The 22,118-nt window shown below is 45.6% G+C and overlaps 1 protein-coding gene across 7 annotated transcripts in view; it reads left to right on the top strand.

The window, feature by feature from the left end:
• Positions 1-22,118, top strand: part of LOC147903789 (chromatin modification-related protein EAF1 B-like) — a 96,008-nt gene that overhangs the window by 1,474 nt on the left and 72,416 nt on the right. For 6 of the 7 annotated variants that reach the window (XM_087401286.1, XM_087401270.1, XM_087401247.1 and 3 more), the window contains exons 2-7: positions 10,174-10,356; positions 10,490-10,544; positions 10,893-10,987; positions 11,123-12,644; positions 12,731-12,853; positions 13,360-13,635. In XM_087401286.1, the coding sequence (XP_087257412.1) occupies positions 10,268-10,356; positions 10,490-10,544; positions 10,893-10,987; positions 11,123-12,644; positions 12,731-12,853; positions 13,360-13,635 (2,160 nt within the window). In that variant the 5' untranslated portion in view covers positions 10,174-10,267. The remainder of the gene's footprint in view (positions 1-10,173; positions 10,357-10,489; positions 10,545-10,892; positions 10,988-11,122; positions 12,645-12,730; positions 12,854-13,359; positions 13,636-22,118) is intronic. The other variant, XM_087401293.1, reaches the window with a different exon arrangement.

Below are 22,118 nucleotides of genomic sequence, written 5' to 3'. Positions count from 1 at the left end.
TCTGACGATTTTGTGAGGGCCAAAATAGGCCCGACTAGCTAGTCTACTTGGGCCAGAACTTGTGGTGTCCGCTTGGCTAGAAACTGATGGGATAGGCTGCCCTCAGTACAACGGGCAGGTGCAGCAAGGAGGGTTGGGTCAGCCAGACTCTCTCCTCGTTTACGTAAAGGGGCCTTTTGAACTCATTGGAAACATCAGCCCTCAGCCGTTGTGCACACTTTGTAGAGCAATAGGAGGGGTTTATCCGCAGCCAGGTGTGAAGAGAAACGGTGGAAGGAGGGATGCTTAGTGAAAATGTAACAATGATATTTGGACTAATTCGTTGACCCACTGGGGCTCCTAACCTTGGCAATGACCTAGATCTAAGTAATCCTAAGGACACACTAATCTACTGTGTTCTCTAGTGGGTACTAGTGAACAAAGACTTGACCTAAGGGTAGGAAACTAACTGACGTAGCATGTGCCTGACTATCGTTGGACTAGGGCTCATAAAGGGGTCATGGCATATGACAAAATCACCTATAAAGGGATGTACTAAGCTCTTGATGATGTAGCCAGTGTGTCATGATGCACCCAATTGGAGGGGTGCATGTGACAAATCTACTGCTTCATGCTTGGACAAAATGCGTAAAGGCTCATTCCCACTTTGTTTGAGAAAAGATCCTCTCCAAAGAAATTAATCCTCTTTATTGTTGCACAAAGGAGAATGCATCTATATTTTCATAAAGACACTCAGCCTAGGGACACATGGATACCTTTTGAAATTGCTTGGCATTGGATATGTGCAACAGTCCAAAGTTTGGACATGGAGGAAATCAATCCCTCTAGACATTGACCCGGTTTAGATTGCTCACCTGTAAGGCCCCCAACTGAGGAGAAGCCATGAGCAGTAATATAGATGGTGGATGTATGTAGATAGCTGATGTGGCAGCAAGTCTTGATCATGTGTTACTTTAGTGCAACAATGATGTCATTATGGCATGATTACCACTCAATAGTAGCTATGGCTTAGATGGAGCATATAGCAATTGTAAATTGCTAGGTTATAACCATTAATTGTGATTATTTGTATTATTAGGACTTGTAGATTAACAATGTCAAGATGGCCTATATTATGGTCATTTCTTGAATAAGTTTTTTGATGGAGATGGGATCACTAAATCTTTGGTGTGGTGAACATTCATTGTGTTGGCCAATATAATATTAATAGACAATACATGCATATGTATTAGGCCCCTGCTATAAGAGGGTACATAGGGATCTTAATTTAGTCGTATATTGCTAAAAATGGGTTGTAAATGGGGATTAACAAAAAATCTAAATTTATATGATTGGACATATTCTAGTCTTACAAAGGTATATGTAAATGGGGATTAACAAGACCTGCCAATCGAATGGCCAAGTCATCCCTCAGTTGGATAGTGTATGGCACCCGGAGAAAAGAGATTCAGAGGGGCGAATGCTTGGGCAGCGTACTCACATCGGATGGGCACAGTGGGACAGTGGACCGGCTAGATCCTTTGGAGCATGGAGGCTGCTTCCTAAAGAGATAGAGGTCCACAGACATGCCCTCTCTCACCTCCGATGAGTAGGTACCAGGATGCTGGAGATCAAGGCAGCGATCCTAGATTCATGGTGGGAGGAATTATGGAGTCCTTGGACCCCCCACTGCTGGTCATGATAGTTCTCGCGGATAGGGGTACCGCTCTAGATACGCTTCTTTTGTGAGTCTGTCAGATTCTCTCGATTCTATAGGGTGGGACTTGGTGGCTCGTTGCAGGCAAAGTCAGAGTTGGATGACGAGGCAGAGGTGGATCTGGAGGATCTAGAGTGATGGAGGGTTAGGGTAGTCGGCCGTCTGGGAAGGACTTGGTACATTGATCCCACATAGTCTTATTGACGCTGGAGGGAGCTGTGTGGCGCCTATGGATTTGGGAGGGCAGATCCTTATGCAACATTCAGGGGGATCCAGAAGAGTGGCCCGCCTACATAGGGCATTTAGACTAGATGAAGGAGGTTTCCTTCTTTTCTTACACTACTCGCATCGGCCGTGGCGCCTATGGATTTGGGAGGGTAGATCCTTATGCAACATTCAGTGGGATCCAGAAAGTAGTTCAGGCCCGCCCGCATAGGGCATTCAGACTGGATGAAGGAGGTTTCCTTCTTTTCTTACACTACTCGCATCGGCCGCCGTTTACAGCTTGAGGCAGCAAGATGATCCACCTTGAGGGAACACTGTAAGAAATCCTAGATTTACTATATTTTGAAATGTGCTAAGGAACAGACAGGAGAGTGAGATAGCAGAGAACAAGGAATAATTGTATTGCTTGAATGTCTGTAGGGTGGATGTTGTGTGTCATCCATACAATTGGGCCTCTCTTATATAGAGAGTGAAGAGTCACACATGAAAAGGTGTGTACTCCAAAGGGTATGTGCATGAAGAGGTGTGTACCCCTTGTGAAGGGTGTGACCCTTGATGAGAGGGTACATTACAATAGAAATGTCTCTTCAATAGGATGTCTCTTGTGAAGGGTTGTGCCTCATTAGGAAGTGTCCCATCGAAAGGGCAAGTGTCTCGTCGAAAGGGCAGACCCTTCCACAAGTGTCCATTCATCAAACCATCCATAAGTCTAGAAATAGAGAAAGGAATACGTCACAGATCGTGACATCCCCTCCCACTCAAAATAAGACCCTGGTGGAGATAATGAACTGATGTAGAAAATATCACGGTAAATTTTGAAAATACTGCTGTAAAATGTCAGGGTATTGCTGCAAGTCTTCATCAGACTGCCAAGTAGCGTCGGAGTCGTCCAGATCTCGCCAAAGAACAAGGAATTCCGTGATAAGTCGATGTCGAGTCTCTCGCTGTCGATGGTCCAGAATACGCTCAGGAATAAGGAGAACATAATCGTCTTCGATTTCCGGGACATAATCACCTGCAGAAGGAATTGCTTCATCGCCTGGAATGTACGTCTTTAGCCAAGAAATATGAAATGTTGGATGGATTTTACCCCATGATGGTGGTAAGTCCAATTTGTAACTTAAAGGTGAATTTTTCTTGACGATCCGGAAAGGTCCATAGTATCTTGGTCGCAACTTAGGAAACACAGACTTAACCGTCTTATAGCGATGTGGGGCTACAAATAATAGCACCATGTCACCAGTGTCAAATTCCAAGTGACGTCTATGTTTGTTGGCAGACCGTTGATACCGCTCTTGCGCTTTTCGCATATGATCCCTGACTTGTAGTAGAATGTCTTGCATTTCTTGAACCAGTTGATCAGCTAGGGCCACTCGATGTTGAAGCACAAAATTTGTTGGTACAATCGGAGTGTGACCATAAGCTGCTTGGAATGGAGTCATGCTGATGGCACTATGGAAAGAATTATTATAAGCAAACTCAAGGAGTGGTAGATACTCTTCCCAAGCTGCTAGGCGTGACTGAACATAATGTCGAAGCATTTCTTCCAGAACTTGGTTGACTCTTTCAGTTTGGCCATCTGATTCTAGGTGGTAAGCTGAACTGAACAGTAGAGTTGTACCCAAAGATTCGAACAGTGAAATCCAAAAGTGACTGGTAAACTTCGGATCTCTGTCGGATATGATATCCTTGGGCAATCCATGGTGTCGGAAGATGTGTTGTATGAAGGGTTTGGCTATGTCCGGAGCCTGTGCACTGCTTTTGCAAGCAACAAAATGTGCCATTTTGGACAATCGATCAACAATTACCATAATCTGAGTGTTACCTCTGGAGGATCGTGGTAGTGTTGTAATGAAATCCATGGAAATACTTTCCCACCTTTCAGTTGAAACTGGAAGAGGCTGAAGAAGTCCTGTTGGAAGTCATCGGCTTGCTTTCATTTGTTGACAAGATAAGCAAGATGTAACCATTTTGATGACGTCGCTTTTCATCTAAGGCCAGTAGTATGTTGCACTGAGTAACCGATAAGTCTTGTTGATGCCTGGATGGGCAGCATAAGGAACTACATGATGCTCTTTTAACAAAAGACGTCGAACATCCTTGTCATGTGGTACACAGACGCGATCTTGATAATACAGAATGTCGTCCGTATAAGAATAGGATGAGAAAATCTTATGTTCGGAAGTCGAAGGTTGATCTTTTGAAAGAACGTGTACTGCTGTGCCGAAGTCTTTACCATTGAAATACTTTCCTTTGAATGAATTTGGAACATCCACAGATAATTTAGAGATTACCATAGCTGATGCTAGAGGTAACCTGCTGAGAGCATCTGCAACTACATTGCGTAGTCCTGGAATGTACTCAATGGTCATGTGAAAGTTGGCCAGAAACTCAACCCAGCGTGCTTGTCGAGCGTTTATGACTGGCTGAGTAAAGATGTACTTTAAAGAGTGATGGTCTGTTTTGACCACAGAGTCAGCTCCCATGAGATAATGTTTCCAAGAGCGATAAGCATGTACAACAGCAAGAAACTCCTTATCATAAACCGGGTATCGGGTTTGGATATCAGAATGTTTATGGCTGTCAAAAGCAATAACTCCTGCCTTCTTGCATCAAGACTGCTCCTGTAGCGATGTCGGAAGCGTCGGTCATGACCTCAAATGGAAGATTTGGGTCAGCAATAGCCATAACTGGTGTGGTAGTGAGTGCTTGCTTGAGTTGTTGGAAACTATACTCTGTTTCGGGAAGCCACTGAAAAATTGCTGTGCTTTTCAATAATTCGGACATAGGAGCTGCGATTTCGGAAAACTGATAGACCTTTGTATGGTAGAAGTTTGCCAATCCGAGAAAAGAGTGGACATCATGAACATTCTTAGGAGTAGGCCAGTTTCGGATTACCTTGACCTTCTTGGGATCCACAGAGATGCCTTGAGCGGAAATAACATGTCCCAAATATTCGAGTTGGGTCTTGAAGAACTCACTCTTCTCAATGTTGATGTAGAGAGAATTTGCGCGGAGAACTTCAAAAACTTGGTGAAGATGTTGTTTGTGCTCATGTAGGGATTTGTTGAAAACGAGGATGTCATCGAGGTAAACGATGACGAACTTATCGAGGAAAGGCCTGAAGATGTCGTTCATTAATGTCATGAATGTGGCCGGGGCATTGTTTAACCCAAAAGGCATGACCAAACATTCATAGTGTCCATACTTTGTTTGAAAAGCTGTCTTGTATTCATCACCTTCTCGTATGCGAATTTGATGATAACCTGAACGAAGATCAATCTTTGAGAATTGTGTTGCGTGTAGAAGTTGATCGAAGAGGTCATCGATGCGAGGCAATGGATACTTGTTTTTTATAGTGAGCTTTTTGAGGGCTCGGTAGTCGATGCAGAGGCGCATTGACTTATTCTTTTTTTCCACAAGTAGTACAGGAGATCCGAAAGGGCTGCGACTGGGCCGAATGTGACCTTTGTCGAGTAGTTCGGTGACCTGTCTTTGGATTTCTTCATTTTGAGTGTAAGAAACCCGATAAGGAGGTTTCGACGGTGGATTACTGCCGGGAATAAGTTCGATTGGGTGATCCACTGGTTGTCGAGGTGGTAACTGCTTTGGCAATTCATGTGGAAAAATATCCAGGTAAGGTTGGAAAAAAGGTTGGTTGAGGTATTCAGGAGGATCCTTTGTTGGTGTCTCCTTTGCTGCCGTATGCCGAAGGTGAGGGGTAAAATTCTCTCCAAAGATGGACAGCAAACTCGGTTCAGGATATCTTCGTGTCTCGTGGAACACAACCTGGCAATAATTTAATTTGCCAAATTGTTGCGTAGAAGAAGGCTGCAAATCGCTGTCTGGAGATCCATGTTGCAATGGTTTGCGAGGAGCGATTGATACTTGTCGGGTTCGGGCAGTCAATAGGCTGTCTTCATCGCGCGAGGAGCGGCAACTGGTGCTGATTTGGCAGGACCAAAAAAATTGCGAAACAAGGGGCTGCAGGCTGTCAATGGCGAGGCTCTTAGCATTTCCCAAGGCTGGACTGCGTAGGAAAGGCAGGAGCGAACAAAAAGGCCTGGCTGGTCAAGGACTGCGCAGGAGGGGGGGGCTGGCGAGGCCAACGATTTGCGCAGGGCTGGTCGTGCAGTATGGCGCAGGGCTGCGGGCAGGACAGCGCGGGCAGGCTGACTGTACGGCACAGGCTGTACGGCAAAGACAAGGCAGAACTGTACGGCGAGGGCAAGGGCTGGCTGCAGGGCTTGCGCAGGGCTGTACGGCAAGGGCTGCGCAGGGCTGTACGGCGAGGGCAACGGCTGGCTGCAGGGCTTGCGCAGGGCTGTACGGCAAGGACAATGGCTGGCGCAGGCTGCAGGTAAGTCCGTACGTGCAGGGCTGGTGCTGCGCAGGCTGTCAGGAATTCCGTACGGTCCAGGCCGTATGGGATAGAAAAGAAGGGCTGGCGACTTTTCGTTCAGGCTGCCTAGGTGGTTAGTTGCCCCAAAAATTAAATGGGAGGTTTAGTTAACCCTAGGTAGCTAGGGTAATCCTAGGGTAGGGGATGGGTTTATTTTTTCCCCCTTTTTACCCCTCTAGGTACCCTTTTTGTAGGTACTTGGGGCCTAAAAGGTGTGCCTATTCGAAGGGGTGTGACCCTTGGAATAGGTGCACCTTTTCATGAAGGGGTCTGTCCCTATTGTTAAAAGGGGTGTCCCTGCATGAATAGGTATGTCCTTTTGTCCACGATGGGGTGTGTCCCGTGAGTGAGGAGTCGAGACTCATCACCAAAAGGTGTGTCCCATGGTGGAAAAGGTGCGTCCCTTGGTTTTGGGACAGCCCAAGCACCTGAAAAGACACGATTTTTGTCGTGTCCATACACATCAACTTGTGATGTGTGGGGCCATAGATGACTTTAGGCAAGGTTGGCGCTTAAAATTTTTACGCTCATCCTCTCCATCTCTTCCATGCACAATGTGCACGGGATATCCTTCTAGCGAAAAAGATGTATCAGATCGGCGCTAGAAGGTGGGGGGCATTTCCTACAGGCAGGAGCGAAATTTGCTCTGATACCACTGTAAGAAATCCTAGATTTACTATATTTTGAAATGTGCTAAGGAACAGAAAGGAGAGTGAGATAGCAGAGAACAAGGAATAATTGTATTGCTTGAATGTCTGTAGGGTGGATGTTGTGTGTCATCCATACAATTGGGCCTCTCTTATATAGAGAGTGAAGAGTCACACATGAAAAGGTGTGTACTCCAAAGGGTATGTGCAAGAAGAGGTGTGTACCCCTTGTGAAGGGTGTGACCCTTGATGAGAGGGTACATTACAATAGAAATGTCTCTTCAATAGGATGTCTCTTGTGAAGGGTTGTGCCTCATTAGGAAGTGTCCCGTCGAAAGGGCATACCCTTCCACAAGTGTCCATTCATCAAACCATCCATAAGTCTAGAAATAGAGAAAGGAATACGTCACAGATCGTGACAAACACCATTGGTACAGTAGGATGTCCCGAGAGAGGTTATAGCTTGCTTCTGGCCTTGTCTTTGGATGAGCTTGCACCCACGCAAGATCTCCAATTTTTTCTGGCTGATGGCTCATGGGGGTCTTGCCCATCGGCCCCTAGCTAGAGCAGATTCGGGTAGATGGCAAATGCACTGGCTGTGCAAATGGAGTTTTGAAGACGATCCCTCACTGCCTATGGGGTTGCCCGGTCGCACAACGAATATGGTTGGCATCCTTTAGGATTGTGGCTAGCACGCAGAGGATGAGTAGGGATTCCACTTGGGGGATGGCGGCCTCGCTCATGGAAGGGAGGACACGCCTTCACGATTGACCTTTTCTCTCTGGCTTATAGGATACATGGACAGCGGGTCTCCCGGATTGAGATCCATGATGCAGTTCAGCCCTCCCGCTCACGCCCACCACCTCTACTAGAGGATGGTGTGTGGGAGACAGTTTCCAGTATTAAAGCACGCTATTTATGTAGTAAAGATAAATATGCAGTACAGACACTCATGTTGCCTTCTCCTTTAGTGCTAGCCTTCGTCATGGCTGAGTTTGCCTTTCACCTCCGAAGTGCCGACAGAAACTCAGTACGAAGACTTTGTATAAATGGATGCTCAAGTATGTGTGGGTGTGTGGATTTGTATGTGTGAGAGCATGCTTCTATACTATGGTTTACACCCACTGTTGGGCGCTGATGACATCAGTGGGGATGTCATAGTAGCTAGTCCCTGCTATGCGTGATGGAGTTTACGGTTTTCAATCTTATGAGTGACTATCGTGAGATTGAAATTGCACTATGTTGTGTTTTTAGAGGATGAGTTTGGGAATGTTCTTGAATTCATCTAGGTATATGCATAGTGGGCATTGTTTCCCTTTTGGAGGGGCAATCCAATATCAATTTCCAAAATGTGTATAAATCTTTGAATTTTCTGCAAGCATTCATTTTGCGAAAAGGTCATTTGTATTACAGATGTGGCAAAGAGCCATGAGTCGGTCGGCAATTGATGTGGCTTGTTGGCCACGTTAGTAGGTTGGCAAAATGCCATGTGGCAAGTCAAGTGGGTGCTTGTGTTGGTCAGTTGATTCCCTTGCCGCATTGGCCATATGTGTTGAAACACATCTTATTGATTAGCCATAGTTAACCTAGGGGTACAAAGCAGCTCTTTATCTACAAGCTATTTGCAAATACCAATAGAAGTTAGAACACGAACACAAGGAAACACATGGTGTAGGCTAGCACGTCTCCAACCCACCATAGATCCTCACAAGGATCATCCCAAGCTAGAGATCAAGCAACCCTGGACAGTGATCCCAAGTATTGTGTCCCATACCACACAGCCCCATTTGTGCACAGATGTCATTAGGGAATCATAGGCCTGGGCGGGCTCCATTCTAGTTGGTCTCCTTAGGATGTGAGGAATGGGGTGAGGGAGGAGAGTGGAGTGAGCAGGAGTGAAGCAAAACGATTTGTTACTAAGTACAATGAAACTTAGGGTTATGTACCCTCAAACCAAAAGCTCTAACTAGCCCAACGGGTAAAACCCCGTAAGTGGGGAATGGTATGAACCACCATAATAATAGTAAGTGTGCACGATACGAAAATGGCAAACCCTTTTACATGATGGCCATCTATTCATTAATTTTGAATGTTTTTAAATACTCCTATATATAAATGAAATGGCATTTTATGGGTAAAGCTTTGGTGAAAAGATATGCAACGTTCTGATGTGTAGGACAATAGATCAAACTGTATCTCTCGTCCATGCAATAGTGGGATATTATGTTTCAATGTGTTTTGTGCGGGCATGAAACACATGATTGTGTGTTACGACAATGGCACTCTCATAGTCAGTGAGAAAAGGGGTAGATGGCTGCACACTACCATGAAGATTTGCTGTCAATCTCTTGATCCACACATTCTACTGCAGTTGTAAAGGCTGCTCTGTACTCAGCTTCACATGATGGTGTAGCCATAGTGGATTATTTCTTGCTTGGCCAAGAAATGCATGAACTGCCGCATGAACTGCCAATAAAGAAACAATTGCCACCAATCTGAATCACTGAAAGCATGCACCCCCTTGGCATAGAACAAACCAGAGACTGAGTGCCTGCAGATATCTGAAAAGACGCTGTACAACATTCCAATGCTGTGTCTTTCAGCTGTGCATATACCTGCTCAACCGCAATGCACTGAATTTGAATATCTGGACGCGTATTGCAGAGATATACGAGGCATCCATCATGCATCGACAGCCTCAGCCTTGTCTCCATGGAAGTAACCTCTATAACAGCCCCTGTATATGCAGTCCTGAAAATTGAAGCTCTGTAACAATCCTTGTATGTACTTGGACTGTTTGAGAATAATGCCTTCATTCGATTGCATAAACTGAATGCCCAGATAGTAGTGTAACAGCCCCAGATCAGACATCTCAAATGAAGCTTCAAGATCATACTTGAAATTGGCAAATTTTTTCTCACTTGTGCCTGTGAACAGCATATCATCCACATAAAGGATGTTAGCCAATCCCTTTTGTCCTTCTTGACATAGAGGGTAGTTTCAGTTGGACTATTTTGTAGGCCCTGACTGGGAAGTCTCTCCACTCGAGCCACAGAGAGAGAGAGAGAGAGAGAGAGAGAGAGAGATTAATGTCCACGGGAGGCCTCACAGGCGTATGGGATGGAGAGAGAGAGTGAGAGTATGTTTTGCTTTATAAAGATTTCCAAAATGTACATTTATTGATTAATGCAACTTTTTTGCAGTGTGATAAGGGACTTGGAAATTAGCTTAGCAATAAAGGAAGACCCTGGATTAGGCCCAGGGTCTGAAATTTTAGTCAATGCAGAAGAAGGTTCCATGGGCGCAGGAGTTGGTGCAGTAGCTGGCATAGATAACGAGCCATCACCTCGCCGTGCAGCTATTGAGAAAGCTCAAGCAGAGCTCAGGTTATTGTACTAACTAAAAAAACTTTCCTTAGCAAATCTGGGTGCTCGTGCAGTGGTTCTGTAGTCTTATCTAATATCTTATATTTTGCATCCAGGCGGTAGTCTTATCTAATGTCTTATATTTTGCATCCAGGCGGGAGGTTGCTGTTCGTGATGAACGCCTGAGGGAGTTGGAATTTTTGGAGAGGGTATGGAACTTTTTGGCTTGTTGTTGTAACACGCGTTTCTGTTTGTATGAACATAACCCTTTTTGCCAGTGCTGAGTGGTGTATGACACAAGGATGGGCTTTCTACGTTTTCTTTTGCTGCTTTCCCAGAGTTGCAGTTTCTTTAATGTGTTTGATTGCTGTTTGAATGTGTTTTGTTGAGACTCAAAGGCTTTAAAGATTGCTTTTGGTAAAGCAGCAGTTCTCTTCTGGTGCGGTGCTTATGACTTAATTGCTTCATTTTTAAGGAACTTATTGATGATTGTAGGGCAGACTCTATCACATACTCATTGACTCTAAACAAGGCATCTGCTCCTTGACTCCTTGCAGGGTGGCAACCCTTTAGATTTTAAAGTTGGAGAAACGCCTACTGGTTTTCAGTCTCCATCACCAACGGGCCGATTTGCTGAGCAGTCATTACCCAGGTCCTTCACATACCCTTGGTTCACATCTCAAGTGATTATGCTATCTTTTTTGCTATTTAAACTATAGCATCTTTTTTAATGGTGTACGCTTTAATACATGCAAATTCTAACGGTATCTATGTTTTTTTCTGTCAGTGATGGGAAAAGTGGCCAGCTATTGAGTAACTTGGCAAATGGTGGTTCTGTAGAAAATGGTTCAGAACATGGGTTCCACTTCAAAAGGGCTTGGGATGTAGCCGGGAAGTTATGCCTTGATGAAAGTGATGCTGCTACCAATAGTAGTGAGAGCACACCCCCAGATACTTTTACAACAAATATTAGCTCTTCTATTGAGCACGACCCATCAAAGCCATCCAAGAATGACTTTGATAGCTATAAGGGCATTAGAACAGGCTTAAAAGGTCAATATGCAAGAAGAAATCGACAGAGAAGTAATCGCTTCAGCAATGGATACACGACTTCTAAGGATCAAGCAACAGTTGGGGTTGAAGATGCTTCTGCAAATTGTTCGTCTGGAGTCAGAGGGTCGCATCAATCTGATGCTGATGCAAGAGGTGCTACAAATGAGAGAGAGACACAAGTCAACGAGGGGCAAAGTAGTTTACAGTCAGGCAATACAGATGTTAAGCAGGGGCTGGTGACAGCAGTTATACGTGATGGCCATCCACATGTTGATGCAATAATGGGAGTGAGTGAGCCTTTTTTAGTTCAAACTTCACATAAAGCAAATATTACTGGCATGGCAGAATCGAAAGACGCTTCAGAAAATATAGAAAGACTTCCTTCTTCGACTCCTTGTAGAGATGAGAAGAAAAAATGTTTTCCTGCATTAGAGTCAGCAGGGGCAATTTCCTTTACAGAGGGCAACGTTTCCCAACAGGCCTCTAATGGTGATAAAGAATCTGTAAGAGACTCCTTGTATACAGAAAAAGAAAGTGCGAAGATTTCTAATGGTGGTCTTGCAGGGGTTGACAGATCTTCAAAGGTAGAGAGAGACGATAAATGCCCTGCAAATGTAACTTCAAAAATTAAGAAAGGATTTACTAAGCAGAGTAATGAGCATCTCGAGTCATGTGCTCAGCAGATCTCCAGTGGGGCAACTGGAACAACACCCAGACTCTTAGAGAGGCATGACTCGAGTATGGATTCTGAAGCTGTGGATGCCCCAAGCTCAAATCTTGAGCTGATTCCGGAGCCTGAAGTAGTGGAAGGGAAAATGGAGACTGCTGTGCCTAGTGGCTTGGCGAATAAGAGCAGCGATGATAGGCTGTTGGAAAAAGTGCAAAGGTTTGGGGAAACGAAAGTCAAAGTTGAGGAATGCCTTTCGGATCAAGCACCCAGTCTTTTGGTAGCAAGAGTGAATAAAGCGGATGGAAAATCTCTAGGTGTTTCAGGGTCACAGGAAGCAGGTGCTGTGCAGCCGCAGTCCACCGAGGTCACTGGGGCAAGCACTGCTCATGGTGAAAGTATATCTTTACAAGGCAGGGATGTTGGCACATTGGTATTATCTAGTGACAGACCTCCTGGTGTTGTACATCGTTGGGAGAAGAAGACTCCTATGACTCTCACAGAGGTGATAAAGCACAAAGCCAATCCTTCTGCTCCTGCCAAGAAGACACATGAAAAATTTAATACAGAGGAAGCTGACATGGTCAAGGTGTGGGAGAAGACTCTGCAATTGTATATTACTTGCTTTCAAAAGAACACAGTTTAACTGACGACGTTGCTGTTGATAATGTGCAGGCTTCTGTAAAACAGAGTGCAGAATGGGCTCGGAAAAGGGCTTTTCCAGAACCTCCACGTCGGAAGTCCCACTGGGATTTTGTTCTTGAGGAGATGGCTTGGTTGGCCAATGACTTCATGCAGGTATTTCATCTCACAATGAAATATTTCACCGCTATTGAGGCCCAAACTATCGTGGAGATTTGAAATATTAAGTGTGGTGTGCATGCCGACTGCGTACAGTTGAGAGGGGAATGCAAGTAGAATTGGCATACATCCGTTTCACTCAATAGATGCCAAAGATGGTCTTAAAAGCCTGTCGGTACCCAAAAAACTGGGTACACATTAGCATGATGTTTCTTCACAATAATGGAACTCGAAAGTAGCTTTTGTATTTTTGGGGTGTTAGAACCTTTACACCAACACTCCAGCATACTGACAGGGAAATGAGTCTATGGGTTTCTAATGAATAAGTGATATCTTCTCAGATTCCATTTCCAAATTTCAATAGTGGGCTATAATTTTCAGTGTCTTTGCTTGATGGAACTGTGATTGATGCCGTCTTCATTCTTCAAGTGACGACCTTGAAAGTTGAAAGTACATGCTTTAATTGTAAACAATCTAAAAACTTCATTTTGTGCCCTCTCTAGGAGCGCCTTTGGAAGACTGCTGCTGCTGCACAGGTGGCAAGGTGTATTTTAAAAGAGAAGCGGCAGGTGGAGTTTCAGGAAAGAGAACTTTGCAATAGACAGCGGAAGATTGCTCGGAGTCTGGCAAATGCTGTAACTAAATACTGGCAGTCAATTGAGGTGCTTCTTCACAAAGACATTGCAAAAATTGCTAATCGAGTGTCCCAAAATTCACCGATTGATAAAGCTGATGGTGGAGAAGTGCCCATGGAAATTGATGTTGCTGTTCCTGGTCAGGTATGTTTTGTTAATAGCTACAGTCTGTTGATGACTCCAGTTTAAGTTGGCTTCTAAAATTCATTCGCTATTATGATGGCCTTGTCTGGTTAATTAGATAGCCTGAATCTTGATGGTAGTTTCAGAAAAACTGCTGGGCACAGGTAGGTATGGTGGCGAAAAAGGGGCAGCCTGCTTGCTTGTGGCGCTGCTTGCTGCGTGCTTCCAAGGCTGATTCGCGGCAGCATGGGTAGGGATCTGGCGCTGAGAGACTGGCAGGAACCCAGGGCAGCAAACCGGCTGATGGAGGGCTGCGTATGGCATGGAAAGGGAGGCGAGCCTGCGTGATGAATTTCCGTACGGGCTTCAAACGGGAATCGTCATTTTTTTGTGTGGCTGCCTAGGTTGGGTGGTTGCCAAAAATTAAAGCGTGGGTTTAATTAACCCGTGGGTAGTCTAGGGTTAGGCCTAAGGTATGGGGCTGGGTTTTCCTTTTTAGCCCCTCTAGGTACCCTTTTATAAGGTGCTTGGTGCCAATAGGTGTGCCTATTCTAAGGGGTGTGACCCTTGGAATAGGTGTACCTTTTCATGAAGGGGTGTGACCCTGTTTTCAAAAGGGGTGTCCCCACACGAAGAGGTGTGTCCTTTTTCCCACGATGGGGTGTGTCCCTTGGGTGAGGAGTGAAAACTCTTCATCAAAAGGTGTGTCCGATGGTGGAAAAGGTGCGTCCCTTGGTTTTGGGACAGCCCAAGCACATGAAAAGACACGATTTTTGTCGTGTCCATTCACATCAACTCGTGATGTGTGGGAGATGGAGAGGCCATTGATGACTTTAGGTGGGGTTGGCGCTAAAAATTTTTACACTCATTCTCTCCATCTCTTCCATGCACAATGTGCACAAATATCCTTCTAGTAGAAAGAGATGTATCAGATAGGCGCTAGAAGGTGGGGGGCATTTCCTATAGATAGGAGCGAAATTTGCTCTGATACCACTGTAAGAAATCCTAGATTTACTATATTTAGAAATGTGCTAAGGAACAGAAAGGAGACTGAAATAGCAGAGAACAAGGAATATTTGTATTGCTTGAGTGTCTGTAGTGTCTTGCATACAATTGGGCCTCTCTTATATAGAGAGTGAAGAGTCGCACATGAAAAGGTGTGTACTCCAAAGTGTATGTGCATGAAGAGGTGTGTACCCCTTGTGAAGGGTGTGACGCTTTTGTAATTGGCACACATCAAACTCTCAAGCCAGAATTTGTGAGGCATGTGTTTGCTTTTCAGCATACATCTGTCCATCTCCATGAGAGTTCTATTTTTCCTCTCAGCTTTGCCATTTTGCTGAGGGGTCAGCCTGACTGTGAGCTGATGCACAATACCCTTGCCTTTCAGAAAAGCATCAAATTCTGCAGACAAGTATTCCCCACCTCTATCTGTGCGCAATGTCTGTATCTTGAGTCCGGTTTCATTTTCAACCATGGCTGAAAAGTGTTTAAACACCGTGAACACTTCTGATTTGCGTTTCAGCCCAAAAACCCAAGTGAAGTTGGAGTAATCATCAATAAATGTAACAAAGTAGAGATGACCACCCAACGATGGAGTCCTCATGGGACCACAGACATCACTGTGTATAAGTTGTAATTTGCGGACAGCTTTAACTGAACCATCCTTTTTGAAGGGAAATCGATGCATCTTGCCCAAAATGCACCCTTCACAGGCATGTGGAGGAGGTATCTCAAGAGGTGGCAATGCATCAACCATGGAATACTTCTGAAGTGTCATCAGGCTGTTGTAATGCATGTGGCCATATCGGGCATGCCATAATTCTGCATTTTGCATGGCAGCGGTAGGGGTAGAAACTGCAAGAGCATGGGCTGCTCTTTTCTCAAAAAGATCAAGCTGAAAAAGCCCGCGCAGGAGAGTACCAGATAACCTTAAGGCATAGTCATCTTCCCTGTCTCGGACAGCACATTTGTCATCCTCAAAGATGACCTGAAATCCAGCTCTGTTAAGAGTGGACACTGAAAGAAGTTTTTTGGTTATACCAGGCACATATAACACATCTGAAAGTCTGAAAATTGAGCCATCAATGGCAGTGAGCTCAACATCTCCTGTGCCACGTACTGAATATGATGAGTTGTTGGCACAAGTGACTTTCTTACCAACGGGAGGTGGATGCAAGGAAGTAAAAAGACATTTCTTAGAAGTGATGTGCTTGGATGCACCGCTGTCAAAATACCAAGTGTTCAGTGTTTCATTGACACTGAAAGCAGATGCATCCGTAGAAGAGTCATAACTGCAAGTCAAAAATGCATATGTATCATCACTGCAAGTGGCTGTACTATCCCAAGCATCTGGAACAGCCAGCCTAGAATCTGAAATGCAAGATAAAAAGGCATAATCTTGTCCAACAAAGTTGGCTGCAGCATCCCCACTGTCAGATGCATGAGGAGCTGAATCTGAAACAGCCATTCCGGAGCTGTTTTTCTTCTCTTTTGCAAGCCTTTTCCTGCATTCTGCAATGTGATGACCTGGCTTTTTGCAGTAGTGACAAAAACCCTTCTTCTTGGGCTTACTTGCATCATTTTTAGCCTTTTGTGAAGGCTGTCTTGACCCACTGGAAGACTGATTTACTGATGTCTTTGCCTGTCCCTTTGTTTTTGATTTAAACTTTGAGAGCATGGCTTGTTCACCTGCACGTGAAGCCAAATTTTTCCTGGTCTGCTCTTCCTGAAGCAGAAGTCCTATCAACTCATGAAAAGTGAGAGGATTTGCACCCCCCCTTAATGATAAGTTCAGTGAGGTATGAAAGCTGAGATAAGACTCAGGAAGAGAATTCAGAGTGGTTGTAATCATCTCTGAATCAGGAATAATTTCATCTATTTTTAACAATTGCTCTCTGAGATCCTGTAGCTTTGTGAGGTGGACTGACATGGAGTCACCCTCTTCCATATGTGTATGACTTAACTCTCTTTTCAAGAAAGATACCCTTGCATCATTCCGAGCTGCATACATGCTTTCTAAAATATCCCACGCTGCCTTCGAGGTCTTACACGACCGGGTATGCGGAATGATAAATTTTTTCACTGAAAGAGAGATGCATGACAAAGCTAAGGCATCCCGTGAATCCCATCTCTTCTGATCTGGAGTAGTGGCCATGGCTGCACCAACAACTTGTTCTGCAGCTGCCCCTTGTGCACGACCTCTTCCACCTCCTTGCTGAGGAGGGGTATTAGGTGCCATACCTGCTGGTCGGATCTCACTCCCATTCACATAATCCCATAAATTGCAAGAAATCAGAATATTGCGTACCATAAAACTCCAGAGGGAGTAGTTGGTACCATCCAACTTGTCTTCCTATGAAAGACCACCGAACTGGAAGTCATTCTGATTTTGCTGGGCCATATCTGAGAACGAGATTTAAGCAGATACAAAACTGAATTCCCTTACTGGGAATGAAATGCACAACTCCCAAAAAACACAGCCAAGCACCGGCTGTAAATGCAACTCAGATTTCTGTACTTGCACTGTCAGAAATCTGTCCAAGCATAAAAAACTTTTCAGAATCTGCCAAAAGTGCTGCAAAACACTCCAAGAAAGGCAGTATGAACTGAAAACTCCAAAAATTGCTCTCCCAACACAAAAGCTCCAAAATAGGCCTGAAATTGCAACCGGAAAGGGGCAAATTGATCAAAAGCCCCAAATGTTGCAAGAATTGCGCTCTGTCTGCAAAAGCCCCAAATTTCACTGCGAGATTGCAGTGTAAATACAAAATCCCCAAATTTCTTCAAGAAATTGTACTGCAAAATTGAAAGCCCCAAATTTCGAGCTTGAAATTGCAATCAGAAAGGGGCAAATTCACTAAAAGCCCCAAATTTGCAATTTCTGAACAAAGGCCCCAAATTTTAGACCAAATTTGCAGATCTATCTGCAATGTTTGCTTTGCAAGTAATTGTGAACCTGAAAATACCCCAAATTTGTGAAGTAGATCCTGCAATTTCATTGCAATCTCTGCAACAAACAAAATGCCCCAAATGTACTTCCAAAGACTGAGCCAAACAATGGCTGTCTGCAAAATGTGCCTACCAAAGATCACCTGCAGATGAAGGAAACCTTGTACGGATCTGCAGGTACAAATCTGCCACACGTGCGGATGTACGACAGAGTACTGATGACGCAGAACCATACGGCGATGACAAGGGACTGCAGGATGTACGGCGATAGCAAGCTGTACTAAAATAGAACCTGTACGAAAACAGGTACGACTACCTGCTGTACAGTGTGTACGCGCATGTAAAACAATAGCAGGTACTGCAGGTACAACTTTCATACGGAAGGTGACACAAGTACGGTTGCAACAGGTACGGTACGCGATGTACGGCGAGCAGGTATGAAGACATGTACGGTATGCGATGTATTGCACTGTACGGCGAACCGTACAGTTTGACGATGAACTATACGGTCGCGATGTACGAACGACTTCTGCGACCTGTACGGACGGTAAGGTACGGCAGGTACAGAACTAGCGCAGCTACGCAGGTACTAGAGTAGTGGATCTGTACGGACCTGTATGGAACGTACGGCGCTGTACGGACAGTTCGAGTTGTACGGACGGGTTGTTGATGCAGGAGCAGGAACGACAGGAGAAGCAGGGCTGGGTGCTAGAGCTCAACGGGGAAGTCGTAGGGAGCTGGATCTAATGCTCTGATACCAAATGTGAGAGAGTGAGAGAGAGCAAGAGAGAGAGAGCTGAAAGCTTGGAAGGTGAAAGCTTAGTTGCAATAGAAGAGTGTGTAGAGTACAACACAAAAGAAAGAGATAAGGTTTTGTCTTAGTGACAAAACCTTAGTAGTCACTAACCATAGTTAGTGAACTAACTGCGGTTAGGGGAAAAAACCTCTTAAAGAGGGAAAAGTGCCCCTAACTAGCTTATTAAAATACATTGGTCACTGCTGAATTATATCTATAATTCTAACAGGTAGGCGACTAGACTAAGATGCGGAGGTAGAGGTAGGATAGCGGGGTGGGCTGAATGGGTGGCGGGGCGAGCTGAGGGGGTGGCAGGGTGGGCTGAGGAGGTGGCGGGGTGAGCAGCAGCAGAGGCGCTGCTGCCCGGGATAGCAACAGCAGGAGGTTGGGCTGTTGCGACAAAGAGCAGCAGCAAGAGGCGTTGCTGTACGGAAGGTAGCAGCAAGGGGTGGAGGAAGGTGGGGGGGGGCAGGAGGCTGGGAGGGAGGGAGGGAGCTGGAGAGAGAGAGAGAGAGAGAGAGAGAGAGAGAGATTAATGTCCACGGAAGGCCTCGTGGGCCTATGGGACAAAGTGACACCAAAGAGAAAAGCTCATACACGCCACAAGGGGTTGAGGCAAAGGGTGCGCTAAGACCGTTTGTTGAGTACTGTGCTGAAATAAAAAGAGCTCAATGGCTCAAGCAAAAACAAGTACAAAAAATATCATATCATATCTTATCATGTGCTATCTGCTATTTGGAGCAAGCTGAGAACTGGAACTGGAAGTGGAAACTCAGAAACCGAAGCCCGGCACTGTGGTGGCTCGTCTATGAGCTATGAAAATGTCTTGAATCTGAGTCTTCTAGCTATCTCAGATTGTGGCATCGGAGGGGGGTGTGGTCTCCTCGATCTGTGAACCCGTTGAGCTATGTTCATAGTGACTCCTTGGGCGAGCACACCTACAAGTAAGGCCCTCTCTCTCTAGGTGACATCAGGAGATGTCGACCTCCAACACAATATGCACATTGCCCAAAAGCTATCAGTCATGTGCAACCCAAATTGCATGTGCTGACCCATAGTCTTGAGTATGTATGCCATATTGAGTGTAGCAGAGCACCATTGAGGAAGTCATCTCTGCCATAATCCTTAAAAACCATTAACCAAGATCCATCAAGCACTCCAATGAGTATCCCTCTTTCTCGAAGATGAGGCATGAACTTGCGTACGTTGATATTCAAAATATGCTGCAACTAAATTTGTAACAAAATTACCATTCACTGGTTTCATGCTTGTGGCCCTTTTCCCACACAACACTAGTAGGCGCATGTAACATGAACATTATGATTTGATAATGTATAATGTCTCCAGAGATGCCCATGATCTAGTGGGCTCACTTGCTTCCCATATGATGGGGGGACCAGTACAACGGACTACCTACTAGGATCCCTATTCTTTGCCTACGGATACACGACTTTACTGTGCCTCCTCCGCCACTCGGTGCTGACCACTCATACCTAGCCTTTCCGGTTTTTGCTACTATGCCAGTCATAGGGAGGGCCCTTCCCACGCCTGCTTGGGTTAAGATCCACTTCAATCGTGCCCTTGATCCAGTTTATGTGAGCCACCTAGCCTAGTAGCTCCCGGTCCTACATGGAGATGATATAGACCTCGCCCACACCTCGGACACGCTTGTCTTAGTGGTACGCCACTAGATCTTTCCCCATGACTCGATCCGCACATGTCCCAATTGGGAAGATGCTTGATTCGATGACGAGTGCAGAGCGATGAGAGCCCACCTCACATGTGAGCAAGCTTTAGGTCATTTGACGACAGCTGAGGCGCAACATATCTCACGACAATTGACACATGAGGGACTACGCATGGGGAGGAGGTCCTGGCTCTGGTTCTAGCGCAGATGTTCAACCATGTTGTATTTCCACCTGCTTGGTGCTTTACCACCATTGTACCGATACACAAAGTAGGAGAACCCATGGACATTGGGAACTATCGCACTTTCATGATTGGCCACACCTTGGCCAAAATCTATGGATCGGTACCAGAGAGGGAGATCAACGCCACATAGAGGCTCATGGACAGCGGGCTCTAGGGCAGGTAGGTTTCAGCGACAGCACTGCACCTTGGACCACATCTTCACTCTGAGAGCTACCATTGAGAAGGTGGGATCTAGATGCCAGAAAGTCTACGCTTCTTTTGTAGACTTTCGGAAGGCCTTCGTCACTGTCCCACGATCCCGCATGATCAGGAGGTCACAGGATCCCAGAGGTTACGATCTGGGGAGTGTTGAGCCTATATGAGTCCATCAGAGGGAGAATCTTGGCCCTGGGAGGCCTATCAGATTGGGTTGAGAGCATGATCAGAGTGAAGTAGGGATGCCCCCTTTCGTCGATGCTCTTTGGGCTTTGCATTGATGAGATCACCTCCTTCATAGACCACCTAGGAGGCGAGGGATCACTATTGGCTGATTTGATCATACGGATACTACTATGTGCATATGACATAGTTCTGATATCATCCTCAGCAAAGGGGCTGTAGAGGCATCTAGAGACACTAGACGTGTTCTGTAGAGAGAGAGGGATTTGACAGTAAACCTTGGGAAGACCAAGGTTATTATTTTCAACACCTCACGTGTAGTGCTTCACCGACATAGCTTACTTACCAGTGCGGTAGACTCAGATCTGAGATATCCTCGCAGCGCACCGGAGGGCCACCATGGTGCCGGGCTTTGGATTCCGAGCCTCAACTTTGGATTTGAGTTTTGAGTTTTGTTTGAGCTCTTAAGCTATGTAGTTCAAGCTTATCATAGTACTCATCAAGGGCCTTAGCAAACCCTTTGCTTTAGCCCTTCGAGGCGTGTATGAGTTTTTTTCGCTTGGTGCCATAGGCTCGTGAGGCCTCTTGAGGACGTTAATATATCTTTCTTTTTATGACGGTGCTAGAGCTGGGAGAAGAGTGCACAAAACAAGCTGAGTATGGCTGTATGGAACTGTAATGGCACACTTTGGTCAGACCCAGGTGGCTTCTCGGAGACATACACAGGCATAGACATCATCTTCTACATTGAGACACATGAGAGCCCAGAGAGAGGGCTGCCCACAGTGACAGGGTACACCTGAGAGTCTGCTCATAGGAAAGAAATGAGGAGAGAGAGTGGGGTGCGAGGCTCTGGAGGAGTAGCTGTCCTCTTCAAAACACACTTGAGACCACTCATATCTGTGGTATGGAGAGCGATACATAAGGATATCATAGAGTTCTCTAGACAGGGAGACACCCTCCTTCTGGGGGATTTCAATGCAAGGACGAGGGACAGGCAAGTGGGCTTACTTGACTTCACATATGAGAGAGATCCCCACATGATGTTAGAGTTAGATGCAGTAGAACTTAGGATTCAGAGACTCTTTGCAAATACTTCACATGTGACAGCATACGGGCCACACCTGCTTGAGTTGGGAGCTGTCCACGACCTCATCATCTACAATGGCCTTCAGAGATGGCCATCATCTGAGGGATTCACATGCTTCCCACATGGAGGCGGGACTAGCACAGTGGACTACTTACTGGGCCCACTGGCTTTTGTCTCACGGATACATGACCTCCACCATACCCCCCCCCACTTGGAGCTGACCACTCATATCTGGCCTTTTATGTTCGTGACTTAGCCAGAGAGCTTCTGGCCTTATTGGAGGCTGATCTAGATCTCGCCCGCGCTTCAGCTACCCTTGTCACAGTGATACAATATGTTGCCACCAGATCCTTTCCT

Source organism: Dipteris shenzhenensis, chromosome 3, assembly GCF_047967505.1.
Source record: "Dipteris shenzhenensis isolate YYH24624 ecotype China chromosome 3, Dip_SZ_1.0, whole genome shotgun sequence".
Lineage (NCBI taxonomy): Eukaryota > Viridiplantae > Streptophyta > Polypodiopsida > Gleicheniales > Dipteridaceae > Dipteris > Dipteris shenzhenensis.
This window is presented reverse-complemented; position numbering and strand designations above follow the sequence as displayed.